At 41.8% G+C, this 16,575-nt stretch overlaps 1 protein-coding gene across 1 annotated transcript in view; it reads left to right on the top strand.

Moving 5' to 3' along the window:
• Positions 1-16,575, top strand: part of Adamts20 (ADAM metallopeptidase with thrombospondin type 1 motif 20) — a 126,715-nt gene that overhangs the window by 18,008 nt on the left and 92,132 nt on the right. Inside the window, exon 4 of the mRNA XM_032885418.1 lies at positions 11,930-12,168. Coding sequence (XP_032741309.1) covers positions 11,930-12,168 — 239 coding nt within the window. The remainder of the gene's footprint in view (positions 1-11,929; positions 12,169-16,575) is intronic.

Here is a 16,575-nt window from a genome sequence, read left to right as displayed (position 1 = left end):
GTTATTCTTTGGAAATGACGATGTGTGTGAAGAGTAGCCCACTCACTGAACCTGGAGCTTCTAGAGCTTGCTGGCTCTGGCTGGTTTGTCTAGCCAGCTTGGCCCAGGGATCCAGTCTCTGCCTCTTGAGAGTGAGGTACAAAGTTAACATTTCTAGTTTGTCGCTGGGAAATCTGGCATCTTCCGGTAGACTTGCTCATGTGTTGATCTGTTTTCTGAGGAGGAGGAATTGTGGCTAAGCAGTGTTTGAAATTCTTTTTTTTAATTGAAAGGTTTTTTTTTATTGGATATATTTCTTTATTTACATTTCAAATGTTATTCCCTTTCCCGGTTTCCTGTCCATAAGCCCCCCTCCCCTCCCCCTCCCCCATAAGGGTATTCTCCCCATCCACCCCTCCTTACCACCACCCCCGACATTTCCCTGCAGTGGGGGTCCAACCTTGGCAGGACCAAGGGCTGCCCCTTCCACTGATGCCCCAACAAGGCTATTCTCTGCTACATATGCAGTTGGAGCCCTGGGTCAGTCCATGCATAGTCTTTAGGTAGTGGTTTCGTCCCTGAAAGCTCTGATTGATTGGCATTGTTGTTCTTATGGGGTTGCAAGCCCCTTCAGCTCTTTCAATCCTTCCTCTAATTCCCCCTTATATAATTTATTTAATGAGAGTACACTGTCACTCTCTTCGGACACACCAGAAGAGGGCATCAGATCTCATCACAGATGGTTGTGAGCCACCATGTGGTTGCTTGAATTTGAATTCAGGGCCTCTGGAAGAGCAGTCAATGCTTTTAACCACTGAGCCATCTCTCCAGCAGATTTATTTTATGAATGAGAGTGCACTGTTGCTGTCTCCATGAACACTAGAAGAGGGCATCAGACCCCATTACAGACGGTTATGAGCCACCGTGTGATTGCTAGGAATTGAACTTAAGACTGCTGGAAAAGCAGTCAGTGCTCTTAATCTCTGCGCCATGCTTTTCTGCTTTGTTCAGAACGTTTTCCAGTCCTTGCTTTAGCTTCCGTCCTGATATGTGTATTTAGCCACTCACTTAGCAACTTGTCTGACCTGGATGTTGTTCTTCCTTATACCCATTTATCCCACAGAGCTCTGCTGCCTCTCATCTCCTTAGTCTTCTTTTAGACTTAGTCAGCCGTCCTTAAAACATGTTTGACTTCAAATATTTTTCTTCCACAGCAAAATGTTACTTTTTTTTTTTTCAAATTAAAGTATAACAACACTCTGCTCTAAACTTGAGGCAGTTAAATGAATGCCTGGGTGCTCTTGATATGTAGGGATAAAATAATAGTGGCTCATTAATTTCTTCGTCTCTCATACTGTGAGCTATAGAGACTTTTTGGCAAATCGATAGTCAATTCTTTTATCATTTATGTCTATTTGTTCTTTTACAGTGTCCAGCTATCATTTCTATAAGCTTACAGTGTGGGATTTAGAATCCAAGATGGCAGAATAGCTTGCCAGTCAGTGGACATCTGTCTTGAATTGTTCCTAAGCTTGAGTTTGCTGTTAGCATCTCACCTATCAGCTTTAAATTTTATATTCTCTCTTCTATAAAACAAAGTGATAGGTTGCATTTAATTTTCACATTCTTCCCATAACAGTTCTGCATAAAAAAGTTGAGGACATTTGGTATCAAAAGGACTTTTCTGTAGAAGATGCTTTGAAGCCTACCTAGTATGGGATGCCCCTAGCCTGGATGCATTAGTCGTAGAAAGTCTGCTTGAGATAATAGAAATTATCTAAAATGCAGAAGTTGAATAATTTGGGAAAGAGGAAGAATGGAAAGTATTTTATATGGAAGTGGAAGTGTACGCACACTGTAGTTGAGAAAGTGCCTGGACCATCTAGAGCACTGAATAAGTGGTAAGGGGAATATGGGGTATCACATGGCAGTGCGATGCTGTACCAGGGAGAAAGTGAGAACAAGCCCAGCGCAATGTGTATGGAAGCCTTAAGAGCTTTCATTATAATCCCAACCAGCTGACTGGGAGTCCCTTTCCTAGGTAGTTCAAAGGTGACCAAGGCAAAGTTTCTAATTACTTAGTCTGGCCTGAGTTGGCCATTCCTAATCCCTCTAGTTAAAGCTTAAAAGTTACCTTTTTATTACTGTGTGAAGCTCTATGATCAAGGAAACAAATAGGAGAAACAGTTTATTGGAGCTTTTGGTTTTAGAAGGAGAGGGACAGAGAAACACACACACACACACACACACACACACACACAGAGAGAGAGAGAGAGAGAGAGAGAGAGAGAGAGAGAGAGAGAGAGAGAGAGAGAGAGAGAGAATATATGTGTGTGTGTTTACACACATGAGTGCAGATGACCTGGAGGATTGAAGATGATGTCACAGCCTTGGAGCTGGAGTTACAGGTAGTTGTAAGCCTCCAGACATGGGTGCTGGGAACTGAACTTGGGTCCTCTGTAAGAGAAATATACACACTTAACCACCAAGCCGTCTCCTCAGGCCCAGTGAAGGAATACCTTTATATGCTGTATTTAATTCCCCAACAGTGAGTTCTCTTATGTATTTATTGTTTAATTTTTTAAAACTATTTTGTAGAATTTTCTGGTTGTAATATTGGATACTTTTTGTTAGTTTTTTTCTGAGTATTAAATGAATGTATTATTTTCAAAACGTGTTACTGCAAACCAGGTAACTTTGTAACTATATTTGTATTTATTACATTCACACAGCAGTGCAGACTTTTTTGTTTTGACCTTTATATTCGGCAAGTTTGCAACATTTAATTAATTTGTTTATTCTTTTAGGCTTATAAATAGCCACGCAATTCTATATATTACGTTTTAAACTTTTAGTCTTCAAATCTCTCAGTTTTTATTTCATTCGCCGAAATTGCTAGACTTGTCCATAGAAATAACTGTAATGAAAACCCTTGTCTCATTGCCAGCCATAAAATAGGAACAATTTCAACCTTTGCTCATACATACATCGTCTGGTCTAGGTCTATCTTAGGCACTCTTTACAGACTAAAGATTTCCTCCTAAATCATAGCTTATTTAAGTACTATGCTAGGTACCTCATTTGCTAATAATTTCCATTATGAGTAGATGTTGAATTTCATCAAAAAACTATTTTCGTGTGGCCCAAGGAGAGCTTTTCTCCTATCATCGATTAGAACAAGGCCACTGGGTTTCATTTCCTTGAGATTTCGTCTCTTTCCTTTCTCCAACCCCCCTCTTTCCTTCTTTCTTTAATTTTTTCTTTATTTCTTTCCCAGAAAAGAAAGGCTTTTATCAGGGATAAGGACATATAGACACCAGGACACACAGAAAGATCCTCTGGAAAGCAGAGGGTGGCGGGAAGCCTAAGCCCCCCACTTTGTTTTCACAACAGCTGTTTAATAATATTTTCTCAAATTGTTGTGTCTAAATTCATGAGTGGATTTGGTTGCTTTTTCTTTTTCCTCCTTTTATTGGATTTTTTTAAATTTACATTTTAAATGTTATTCGCTTTCCCGGTTTCCCGGTCATAAGCCTCCTATTCCATCCCTATCCCCTTCTTCTAAAAGGGTGTTCCCCTCCCCATCCCCCTTTCCACCCCCCAGCCCGACATTCTCCTACACTGGGGGTCCAATCTTGGCAAGACCAAGGGCTTCTCCTTCCATTGGTGTCCAACAAGGCCAGCGTCTGCTACATATGCAGCTGGAGCCATGGGTCAGTCCATGTGTACTCTTTGGGTAGTGGATTAGTCCCTGGGAGCTCTGGTTGGTTGGCATTGTTTTTCTTATGAGGTCGCAAGTCCCTTCAGCTCCTTCAACCCTTTCTCTAATTCCTCCATTGGGGATCCCATTCTCAGTTCAAAGGTTTGCTGCTAGCATTCACCTCTGTATTTGTCATGCTCTGGCTGTGTCTCTCAGGAAACATCTATATCCCATTCCTGTCAGCCTGCACTTCTTAGCCTCATCCATCTTATCTAGTTTTGGTGGCTGTATATATATGGGCCACATGTGGGGTAGGCTCTGAATGGCCGTTCCTTCAGTCTCTGCTCCAAACTTTGCCTCCATGCCCACTCCTATGAATATTTCCATTCCCCCTTTTAAGAAGGAGTGAAGTCGTGGATTTGGTTTCTAATGGGTTCCTATTACCTAGGAGAAGAACCATGCAGATGAGAGCTTGCTGGTCGGACTCAACGTACTGACGGCTCGTAGGGCATATGCTGTGAACGTTCATCATTCTGTTGTATGCAGCCATTATTCAGTTAGATTCACTCAACAGGTGATAAAGAAAATGACTTGGAAGACTCATGAGTATATACATACGTAGATGACTTATGAGAACACATTTGTGAACTGAGAAAACATATAGAGTCACAAATGTTTCAAAGTTTAGCCAGGGTTGTTGGCACAGGCCTGCCATCCCAGCTGCTCCATAGTCTGAACATAGGGATAAGGATTGGAAGGTTCATGTCCAGACTGGGTTAGCTACAGAGTGAGTTCAAGGCCAGCCTGGGAAACTTGTGACTCTGTCTTAAGATGAAACAGGAGGGATGGGATGGGACTCAGTACTACAGTTCATGTCTAGTGTGGGCAGGGCATGCTATGCTACACTCCATATTCTCTTAAAGAGTGTTATCAATATGACACATGAGATCACTGATCAGCCACAAAGCTTGTTTTATAGTTTTATATCTGGCCACCAAACACATAAGCTAGTTGCCAATGTCTAGTGAAGTAAATCTGCTTTCTTTAACTTGAGCTTATGTTTTACTCATGGAAAGCGAGCAAAGATTCTAAGTTTTATCAACCAGACTTCAATACAAATTACTCATAAGGTATCCTTAAAATAACTGTATTGTTCTTTTTAATAACTTTTATTATTCTGAAAATAAGAATAGCTGGGCTTCTATCTGGGTTATGTTTGTGCTTTTTATTTTTTTCTCTTATTGCTGTAGCTAGGACATCTAACATTATATTAAGTAGGAATGGGAAGAACTTGTCTTATTTCTGATTTTAGTAAGAATGTATTTATGTTATAGCGATCTGCATCATGATTACTATAGAGTTGTGATATGTGATCTTTATTATGTTGGGACATGTTCTCCTCAACCCTGCATCTCTAGAACGTTTATTATAAAGGCTTGTTGGTTTCTTCAAAGCTTTAAACACCGGTTGGCCTTTTTACATCTATTGAGATGATCACGTGACTTGTCCTCTTGAGTCCACTTATGTGATTTTTTTTCTTTTGTTTGTTTTTTAGGTCGAACATTTCTGGGTCTCTGGAATGAAGTAATATTCAAAACCATTTACATATTTTGTTTATGTATAATGTGTTTACCTAAATTTATGTATGCGCACCGCATATGTTTCTGGTGCGAGAGGAGTCCAGATGTGAGCACCCCTTGTAACTGATGTTGCAAATGGTTATGAGCTTTTGATATGGGTGCTGGGACCAGAACACAGGTTCTCTGCAAAAGCCACCGTGCTCTTAACCTCCAAGTCTTTCCTCTAGCTCCAGCTGAATACTTCTTGGAGAAATTCAACATCTATGATGAACATTCTTAGTATTTCTTAGCAAGTTAACTGTGGACATAAGAGAATTTCTTTAATCAGCGAAAGAGGACTTAAGAATGCTCTTGTAGGGCCACTGGATAAAGGGACAGTAGTTGATTGAGCTCAAATCCTTCTCCTCCTAAATTACCAAATGTAATATCTATGTCTTAACCAACTCTATATTTTTGTAGTGCAAGAAAGATGAGACCCATATTTTCATAGGTGTGGCTACATAGCTCTTTCTTTTCCAAGAAGTAATATTTTTTCATGGTGACGTTGTTGCTAAATTTTCCTCATCCAGTGTGGTGCCACATATAGGCATTAGCAGAGTCATGCGATGCTGTGTTCAGTTTGAAAATCTATTTTGAGGAGATCTGAGTTCATTTCTTTGTTAGGCTGTTCAGTTGCTGGCTTTGAAAACTTCTCTCAAGCCCTGTTTCGTGTCTGTGTGTTTTAAAAATTGTCCAGTAATAGTAACTGATCCAAGGCTGCAGGGAAGGTGGATGACATAACCTTTCATTTATCTCACGGAGGCAAGTCCATAGTCTTCTGTGGGTTTACTACTAGTACATGAGGCTCCATGTATTAATTTGTAAAATTCCTCAAAACTAAGCATTTAAGCTTTTTTTTTTTTTTTTTTTCTTTTTTTTTTTCAGAGCTGGGGACCAACCCAGGGCCTTATGCGCTTCCTAGGTAAGCGCTCTACCACTGAGCTAAATCCCCAGCCCCAAAACTAAGCATTTAAAATGCATAAGTTATAGTTCATAGCTCTTAAAGTATGTTCTTGAGATGTTCAATAATGAGAACGCTTAGAGACTGGTATGTTTTTGTGTTTCTATGCTATGCAATGCCCTTGGTTTAAAATTGATGCCCCAGGTCTCTACTTTATTTTTTACGCTACCGTGGCCACCACACATCACCTTTCTCTTCCTAATTTCCTTTATTAATAAAGTGGTTCTAATCATAGTGGCTATTTCATAGGGAGTCCTCGTCAACACCAAGGAGATAAACACATGGGGCTTGAACTATCGCTGGATAAATAAACACTGTTAACATTTGTAGTTATTATTCATAGTATTAGCTCACTAGTGTGGAGACATAAGATATATAATAGAACTGGAGAACAGCTTAAACCACGAGGAAATATGGTAGCATAAGATCTGGTAGGATCATATCTCATATCAGGAAGTTCACGGTTCTTTACAGTTTGGTGCACTCAACAGTGATTTATTTCAAGTGTCGATACGCTAGATTAAACGGGGTTTTATTTTACGCCCTCACTTAATGGTTCTGTGCTCTGGAGAATCATGGAAGAGTTTTCTTCTGGTCAACTACAGATGGCCCGTACACAGAGCAGCACTGGGGTTGGTATTAGGAATGTCTTAGGCCGTGTGGGTCTGCCCTAGCTGACACTGTTCTAGCGCTCATTACTAATTTTTCTTAGGCCAAAGTTGTAGCCCACAAAGCTCTTGTCTTATTCCTCAAATCATCCCTGTCTCCCACCCGCTTCGTCTGCCGTCCCGCTCCTCTATTGTCTTTTCTTCATCGTCATCTTTTCCCTGTTCTCCATGAACATTTACTGAACTTAGGAGAACACATTGTCCGGCTTTGTTCTCACTCACTAGGGAGTTCTCAGCTTGGGGAGGTGATGGCACATAGCGGTGAGCTGGACTTAGAATTTCTCCTGTGGGCAATCTCCCAGCGAGGATATACTTGCTTTCACCTTGAGTAAAGATGGAATGAGAGAGCGTTTATTTAGAGGTGGACTTCAACATTAATGGGAGGGGGAAAGGGAATTGAAATGGCTAGACTCTTTGGGAGGCTTTTAGAGAAATCTAATGTTATAGTCTTCCTTCTAAGAATTCTAAGATGCAGAATATCTAAATGGTTCCAGAGGCATAATTGTTTTTCAAAAGGGGGGATGGTTGTATTTTAATTTCAATGAATGAATAAAATAGTGTGCAGTTGAACACAAGAGTAACGCAAGAAGTGTTTGAAGGAGAAATGATCAAGAAGAGGTGGGTAGAACCCAGGGGGAGGGGAGGACGTACATCCCAGTGGTTGTGTGCTGTGGCGACTCACTTGTGAGATGTAGGAAGCTGACATCTGTAGACACCGGAAGTGAAGACTGGGGAAGAAAATCATGAGCATGAGGTAGCAGCTAGACAGTCAAGTAGAAATATGGCTGCCTAATCACATCATTGTATAATGACAATTTTGAGCAATGTACATTTTTGTAGCTATTAATTGAAATATTGCCTTTGGGTTATGATATTATTCTGTGGGCCATTATCGCCAGCATAAACTTGAAAGACTTTATATTCTAGTAAGATACTGGTGACCTTGTTGTTGGGGTTCGCCTAAATTGGTTTCATGCTGTAATCCACTTACTATGGATAAAGGGCCAGAGTCAGTTTTAGTCCTGACTTGATTCAACAGAAATAAAATGGGAAGCATTGCAAAGAAGTGATGTAATGGAATTTGCTAACGGTATTTGGCCTGGTATTTTGAGGCTGAGTCTCATGTAGCCCAGGCTGGTCTCAAATTTGGTATGTAACCGGGGATAGCCTTGAACTCCTGATATGTCTGCCCTGTCACCCAAGTGCTGGTATTTCAGACATGTGTCACTATGCTAGGTAGCAAATGTGCTTTGAGGGATGGCTGTTTATGGAAGGTATTTACAGAGGTAACTTTATCATTGTTAGCCACAATGCTCGGGGATAAATACTAAGAGAAAGGCAAGGAATGTAGCTTCTAGCTTGTGAGATATTAATAGATGTCTTATCAGTAGATATTATTTTATTTCCTTAGATTTAATAACAACATAAATTCATAATCATTTAAGGATACTGAAATATTAAGTTAATATCTGTTTCCCGTTCCATACTGTTGGACTATGTATCCCTATATAATTTTGGTCCCTTATGTACATATGACTAATACATATCTGTATATTTTGATAAAAGAGTTTCCAAACAATGGGATTAAAAACTTAAATGCCTCTGAAGTTCCTACTTTTAAATATTCTATGCCAAAATCTCAGTTCAGTTCATCTATCTTTTTTGTCTCCTTCACTTCTATTATCTACTTATGTCTGTGTTTAGGATGGGTAATTTATAGAGTTTAAATTGAGCTTCTTGGGATTTATAGTTAGAGAATTCTTTTATGCGTTAAATTAAGTTTTAAAAAGTTGGAAGACTTCTCTTCTTCATGGTCACACCGTGTGTTTAATTTTTTTATCCTACTGCTCTAGCAAGCATTACCAGGACAATAGAACGTGATAGCCATGCCAGCTATCGAATTGATAGAGTGGGGATGGCTTCAATGTACTTAGCTAAGGACCTGTTAATTCTGTTCTACATATTCCTGAGTGTATGAGTCAGCAGAGCACGAAGACTTGAAGATAACTGCATTTCTTTCTCCCCCGTTTTGTCTATTTTCTCTTGGCATCTGAAGCAAAGATTATGCTAACTCCCAATTCCCTATCTCGTTGACTGTTTTAAAGTTGGCATTGCAACACCCACGTATCTTTTAAAGGCATATGCTTACTTTTCATTTTTACCAACATAAAAATGAGCCCTTTGCTTGCTGAGGCAAAGACTCACTCCTCCGTGTGTTCATGAAATATGAGTCTGCAGATTTTAACACACGGTTGTTATTTTGTTTCCATCGTTGTGTATTTTCTTTGGATTATTTCGAATGGCACACCAGCAAACTGAGGTGTGCATGGATAAAATAGTGTTGGTTGGTAAGTTTACGCCGTTCCTCCATTTTTCTTTTCCACCCCATTGGCACGCAGCACCCTGGAGTGCTTGACAACGCTCACTCTGTACCAGTCTCTAGACCTGAGGCCCATGGCTACTTATCAGGATTCATATGGATGATGGGCAGAAAATAGCAGCATCTCTTTATTTACGAAGAGGTCCATGTGTGGCCACTGGACCTTCTCTCTTGTGAGATAAGGAGTGAGCTTCATTGCTTCTTTTGAAGGTTGCTGTCCTAATTATCGAACTTTATCTTTCTTTTTTCTTTTAATTTATGGATTCATTTTTTTTAACAGTCCAGGCTTTATTTCCCTCCCAGTCCACCCTTGACTGTTCCCCATCCCATACCTCCTCGCCCCACCCCTGACCGTCTCCATGAGGGTGTCCCCCCTCCCCTTACCCAGACCTCCCAACTCCCTGGGGCCTTCAGTCTCTTGAGGGTTAGGTGCATCTTCTCTGACTGAACCCAGACCCGGGAGTCCTCTGCTGTACATGTTTGAAGGCCTCCTATCAGCTGGTGTAGGCTGCCTGGTTGGTGGCCCAGTGTCTGAGAGATCTCACGGGTCCAGGTTAATTGAGACTGCTGGTCCTCACACAGGGTTGCCCTCCTACTCAGCTTCCTCCAACTTTTCCCTAATTTAACCACAGGGGTCAGCAGCTTCTGCCCATTGGTTGACGCTTTAAGCTGCTTGTTGGGGCTTTCGGAGGGCAGCCATGATAGGTCCCTTTCTGTAAGCACTCCATAGCCTCAGTAATGGTGTCAGGCCTTGAGACCTCCCCTTGACCTGGATCTCACTTTGGCTCTGACACTGGACCTCCTTTCCCTCAGGCTCTTCCCCATTTTTGTCCCTGCAGTTCTTTCAGACAGGAACAATTCTGGGTCAGAGTTTTTGACTGTGGGATGGCAACTCCATCCCTCCACTTGATGCCCTGTCCTTCACCTGGAGGTGATCTCTACAAGTTCCCGCTCATCTGGTGTCACATTCAAGGACTCATTGCAAATCTGACATTTGAAAATTTCCCCTACATTTCCTCCTAAGAGTTCCACTGTTTCCGCATTCTTTTGGGTCTCGAATTGGGTTTCAGTCTCTTTTGTAGTTTGCGTCATCCTCACTACCTTGCGAGGATCACTTGGCAGTATAAGAGAGAGTACGTTTCTGGGGTCTTTAGTCTGTTTTGCATGTCTCTGCATCTGCTGTGATGGCCTCACGTGACTCAGAGGAGGTCGCTGACTTATGGAATTGGAGTCCGTGGCGTGAGCGTACATGTAACTTACCTGATGGCTTTTCAGTGAACTTACATCAGTGCTTGGCACTACCAACTTCCAAGTGTTAGCCAGCCTGCTAGGCGGAGTAAACTAATTTGCGCCTTGGGTGGATATTACTGAAGCACTTAAAGAACCTAAGATTTTATCCTTACGTTTGTGCTTCTGTTCCCTTCCCTGGTGTGTAAGCTTTATGAGGTGTTGTGTGCCCACCCCACTTCCTAAACATTCTCGATGTGCGTAAATGCTCAGTAAAAGTTTATTTTCAATAACCAGGAAACAAGGGAATCTATTGAAACATAAACCTTCAGCCTTTCCTGGTAGCCGGAGCCTTCTATGTATCAGGTTATCTGGGATCTTCTCCAGGCCAGCAGGCGTTCAATGGCCATTGGTGGATGAGGGATCCCAGGGGAAAGGGAACAGGGAGCAGTGTTCATACCTAAGCACACAGTCATACAGAAGACAGACGTTACAGATAATGGAAAGTGCTTAGTGGCTTTGATTGTCTACTATCCCCTAATGACTCCATTTATATTTAAATGAAGTAAAGCGTTGCACACTCATACACACACACGCACACACACACACACACAATTATAGTGCAACCATATCTTGATTGTTGATAATTTCTTTTTACCTGACTCCTTTATTTGCTTTTCTGTTGAAAATACAACAGCCCACCAACTTCAGGAAAAGGGTTAGGGAGTAGAAAAGGAGAGGGAAAGAAGAAAGAAAAGGCACGCAGAGCCATACCGTTCCGACGTTTTGCATAAGCACAGTCAACCAGCTATTTAAATGCGGCCTCTTTATGTGGCACTTAAAAGCCGTCCCTATAATTACAGTATCAGCTAAATTCTGCATAAGCGAACAGTGCAATCACCAGGCGTGCTGGGTGGTCACTGTCATAGGTTTTAGACCAACAGTTGCTTGTTTTGTTTGAGCAGCGGCCTGTTGGGATATGATGCTAGGAAGGAGGGTTAGTGCTGCTGCTTTCATGTATTGTACAGTGAAAGTTCGTCTTAATCCACACTCTGTGAAACGTCACCAGACAGAAGGCGACTGCTGTGTACTGAGGCTGAATACCGGCAGCCACCTAAGAACCTAATTGCCTCCTGGGAAAGACAGGAATTGAGTGATACTTCTTGGTAAATAAATATTTTGAAGTAGTCGGAGCTGTTAAAAACCAAAGCAAAGAGTCAGTGTTCGTACAGCTCTGGAAATCTGAGCACGGCGAGGCACGGGCTGTGAAGAGCAAAGCCCACGGTGATGTCAGACGGCGCGAAGGTTCACCGTGCGGCTGCTCCGTTTTGTGTGACGCGTGTATCACTTCCATTTTATGACTTTCCACTGCCTTGTTTTTATCCTTCCACTCAGAAAATCAGACGGAGAAAACTGCTTTGCCCTCTCCTAGCTTCCGGAACACGACCGGAGACCTTAATAGGAGGAAGGGAGCGGTGTTCGGATTGGAAGGTGAACGGAGCAGGTTACATTCCAGGAGTAAGCGTTTCCTGTCGTACCCAAGATACGTGGAAGTTATGGTGACGGCGGACGCTAAGATGGTTCGCCATCACGGGCAGAATTTGCAGCACTATGTGCTGACGCTAATGTCCATCGTAAGTACCGTAATGGTTCTTCTTAAAGATTTATTTTCTCTTATTATTTTATGTGCATGGATATGCGTATGCTGTACGTGTGTGGGTGCCCTTAGAGGCCAGAACAGGGAGCCCCCCTGCAGTGGTGGTGAGCTACCTCCGTAGGTATGAAGCGTGTTCTTGACAAGAGCACCAAGTGTTTTTTTTTTTTTTTTTTAAATTGAACTCCAGGGTTTATTACATTTGGTTCTGTTTTTTAGAAAGAGTAAGAAGTTGAATATTTACAGAGGTAGGAGAGAACCTAGAAGGAGCTGGGGAAAGAAAAGAACATGATCAAAATATATTATATGAAATTCTTCAAAAAAGTAAATGAAATCATTACTATTTTAGAAAGAATATTGTACTATCATATCAAATATCCTGCCTCAGGATCCATATCCTCCAATCTACGGTCAATCTTTTTTTTTTTTTTTTTTTTTTTAATTAACTTGAGTATTTCTTATATACATTTCGAGTGTTATTCCCTTTCCGGTTTCCGGGCAAACATCCCCTCCCCCTCCCTTCCTTATGGGTGTTCCCCTCCCCACCCTCCCCCATTGCCGCCCTCCCCCAACAGTCTAGTTCACTGGGGTTCAGTCTTAGCAGGACCCAGGGCTTCCCCTTCCACTGGCACCAAGTGTTCTTAACTGCTGACCCGTCCCTTCCGTCCCAACTTAATAGGACTCTGACGTCATCCAAAATGGAGTTCCAGCTAATGTTACTTAAGTTTAAGTTAACATGTAACTTAAAACTGTTTTTCCGAACTCTAGACATGAGCAAGTTGTGTTCCCATTCAAACCAGAGTTTCATCTGTTAATCCGGCTACTTTTACATTCGAAAATCTCCGCACCATACACGGAGAGTGCTCTCTGTGTTCGTCACGTGAATGGCTTCTGCCCTCTAGTGACAGATAATACCCCTGTAGAATCTCTCTTTGAATCTGAGTGTTAAGACCTCCATCTGTTCTCAAGGGAATTGACTACTGTGCATTCCCTTGATCAGAAGTTTGGCGCCCTGTCTGTTCACGTTACAGACACATTGCAAATGGAGCTGGTGTAGGAGATGTTGACTGTAAGCCTTTGGTTCCGTGTTAGACTCCCTGGTGAATGGTGGTTCTGGGACCCACACGCCTAACGCCATGAAGAAACATGTTAACTCTCTGCGTGCATGAGTACACACGCATGCACTTGCAGCAGCTCATCCCTATCACCCTTCCCTGAGCATGCCTGAATTTAGCCCTGTCACTCGGGAGCATTTACAAAACTCACCCCATCTTGTGCTCCCACTGACCAGGGTTAGTTGACAAGGCAGGCGCTCATTTATGCAGGTTCACGGTTATTAGGGATGTACTTAACGGTTGGATGTGCCTCTGCTCACATGGATGGAATTGAGACCTGTGCTGTTTTGAAGACTTGGCCAGGACACCTTTTGTGACCTCGCCAGTTCCCTTAGATGGAATCCCCCAGTTCAAGTTACTGTGCTTTGAGGATCCTAAGACCTTCTCACTTTGCTTCCTTATGGAAGTTGTCCAAAGTCCTTGCAGTTATATCAGGTTAGACTCCGTACAAAGTAGGTACGCAGAAAATTTACTAAAACAGTGAGCAAGTGGTCAAAATGGAAGCATCAATTCTCGTGGACGTAGATGATTATGACAAAAACAGATGATCCCAAACTAATTTCTGAAACTGTATCACAGACTGTATCATGTATTTGAACTGTTTTCGTAAACAAATGACCCAGATGATGAATAGAAGTATATATGTCTATACTGATGATTTTTTTTTACTTCTGAATCCAAAATAATTACTTAGCTGTTATTTACATGTATGTATGTGTGGCCCACAGGTATTCTAAGGAGAAGTATGTATGGAGACTGCCAGTTAAACACGTATAACATTGAATCAGTTCTGGGGAACACTGGGTAATCTTAGGGATAAGAAAATTACATTTATTAAGGAAATTGTCTCGAGGGAGACAGTGAAGGAAAACACCAGATCTTATAGTAGCAGTAGTGTTAGACATGTGGGTGGATGATATAGATTATACCGATGGCAGAACATTGGAAATTCTGACTAGAAGAAGCAAAGCAATGCATTAGGAATTATGGAAGAGCCATTTTTGATGCTATTTCCATGCTCAACAAAAGTTTTGACATCTTTATTGTATATAAAAATCAGCTAATATTGTAGTTTTTTTGGAAAGATAACTAAAATGGGCCTGAGCATTTTCGAAGTTTCCCTCAGACCTTTTTACATCATGAAGAAGATTCTTGTGTCCCATATCTCTGGGAACAAGAAGGCAGTGAATGGACACAGCACTTCCCCGGGTTTTCACGAGGAGGAGCGCAGATTTCTGCTGGAGCTGGGCCCTGTGCAACGCCATTGGCTGTTCTGTATTAAGGTTTATCTGTACCTCAGGGTGGATGGATGTGTCAGAGCTGAGAAGGGGCACCATGCAAGTTATGAGTAGAGGAGAAGAAACACGTAGGGGAGGGATACACAGGCATGTTTGTGCTTTCTCCCCACTTAGAGGCCAAGGTTCAAAAGACTTCAGAACAAATAGACACCGTCTCTGACGCTTGCATGAAGACGTTGAAAAGCTGGCACGTTGTGATGTCCCGTCCATCCACTGTCGTGGGTTTAAAAGGCTGTAAACAACATTACAGATGGAAAGGAATAAACTTGGGAAACGGGAGACAGACTCTGGATTCAACCTAAAGCTTTCTTAGTTTAGCATTTCGTGTCTCACATTTTTTCCTTTGGAGACTTGAATCGTCTGGGCAGAAGGACAGTTGGCCCCACCTCAGAGGCGATCAGATCCAGTCAAGGTGGTTTATCTCATTGAAGTCTACCTCCAAGATAGCTCTAAAGGTGTAAGACAAAGGCTGTCCCCACTCCGTGTCTGCAGATATCTTCGTCTGAAGAGGGAGCTAGTGAGTCGTGTGTAGTTTGCCCTAATTTTTTTTTTAATGTTTAAATGTTTTTTATTTGAAATAGATTTATGCCACTTTCACCTCCTGTCCTTCCTTCCAACTCCTGCCAGTCACTGTCCTTTCAGTCCTTCCTGTGATCCCCACTCTCCACTGTGCAGCCTCATTGTCTTTGATTTTACATATATATATTTCTATATTTAATATGAATGTAATTGTATTCCTATTTGTGTGTGCTCACCTGGTGAGGCCATTTCTGTTGTTTGTGCGCATATCATTTCGAGGCTGGCCATTCTGCCCTGGACAGCCAATAATGGGCTCATGCCTGGGAGAGGCTAATTCTCTTTCTTGCAGTAGTCAACAATTGCCTGCTATTCTTAGTCTGGGGTAGGGCCCCATAAAAAAAATCACACATTCACGTTAACGTGACCATTGATGTTGCTGTCATTCTGGCTTTGTTTACACAGCCATTCCTGGGAGAGACTGATAGACAGCAGACTTTTTAGTATCCTGGCTCCTACAGTCTTTCTGCCCTTCTGCTGTTCTCTCCGAGCTGTGATGTAGAGGAACCCAACAGGGCTGGGTTACCCAGGATCTGCTGATCGGAGGCATTGTGTTCAGTTGTGGTTTTCTGTGATGATGTCTATTTGCTGTAAAGAGAGGATTCTGTGATAAAGTATCAAAGTTATTATAATTTCTATCCAGTGGATAAAGATTAATGGATAAAGATATTTTGTAGCCATTTCAAGGTTCTTTGTAGCCATTTTTCTTTCTTCTATTAATAGCTCTGTGTATGTCCCTATATCGTCATTTTTGGGGTGTTCTTTGTGTATTCTGGATATAATCTTCTATCATACGTATAGCTGACCAAGATTCTCTCCCATTCTGTGGGCTTCTTCGTCATGCTCGATTGCTTCCTTAGCTATACGGAGGCTTTTGAGTTGATGAGCGCCCTCCCAGTCGCAGGCCGTTGACCTTAATTCCTTGTCAAGTGGGATCCTGTTCAGGATGTCTTTTCTTTTCACCTTTATCATCTAGGATACACCTTATGTTTTCTTCTAGCAGTTTTTAGTGTTTCCAATTTCAGCTTTCTTTGATCTGCCTGAATCCGGTTTTGTGCAGCGCAATTGACGTGGCTCTAATTTCATTCTCCTGCATGTGGGATCTAGTTTTCCATGGCCCATTTGTTAAAGATGCTGTCTTTTCTCCAGAGTGTTTTTCCTTCTCTGTGGGATAGCCAGATGGCTGTAGTTATTGCTACTCACTTTAGCATGTTTTATCCCATGGCTCTGCACGTTTCGTCTCTGTGCACCACCATATTGTTTTGATCAATATAGCTCTATAATATATCTTAAAGTCTGGAATATCAACCCCTCTAGTATTTTTTTCTGCTCAAGATTGCTTTGCCTATTTTAAGTCTTTTTGGCTCCATATGAATTTTAGCATTTCTCCCAATCTCT

The sequence above is a fragment of the Rattus rattus genome, chromosome 1 (assembly GCF_011064425.1).
Source record: "Rattus rattus isolate New Zealand chromosome 1, Rrattus_CSIRO_v1, whole genome shotgun sequence".
Taxonomy (NCBI): domain Eukaryota; kingdom Metazoa; phylum Chordata; class Mammalia; order Rodentia; family Muridae; genus Rattus; species Rattus rattus.
This window is presented reverse-complemented; position numbering and strand designations above follow the sequence as displayed.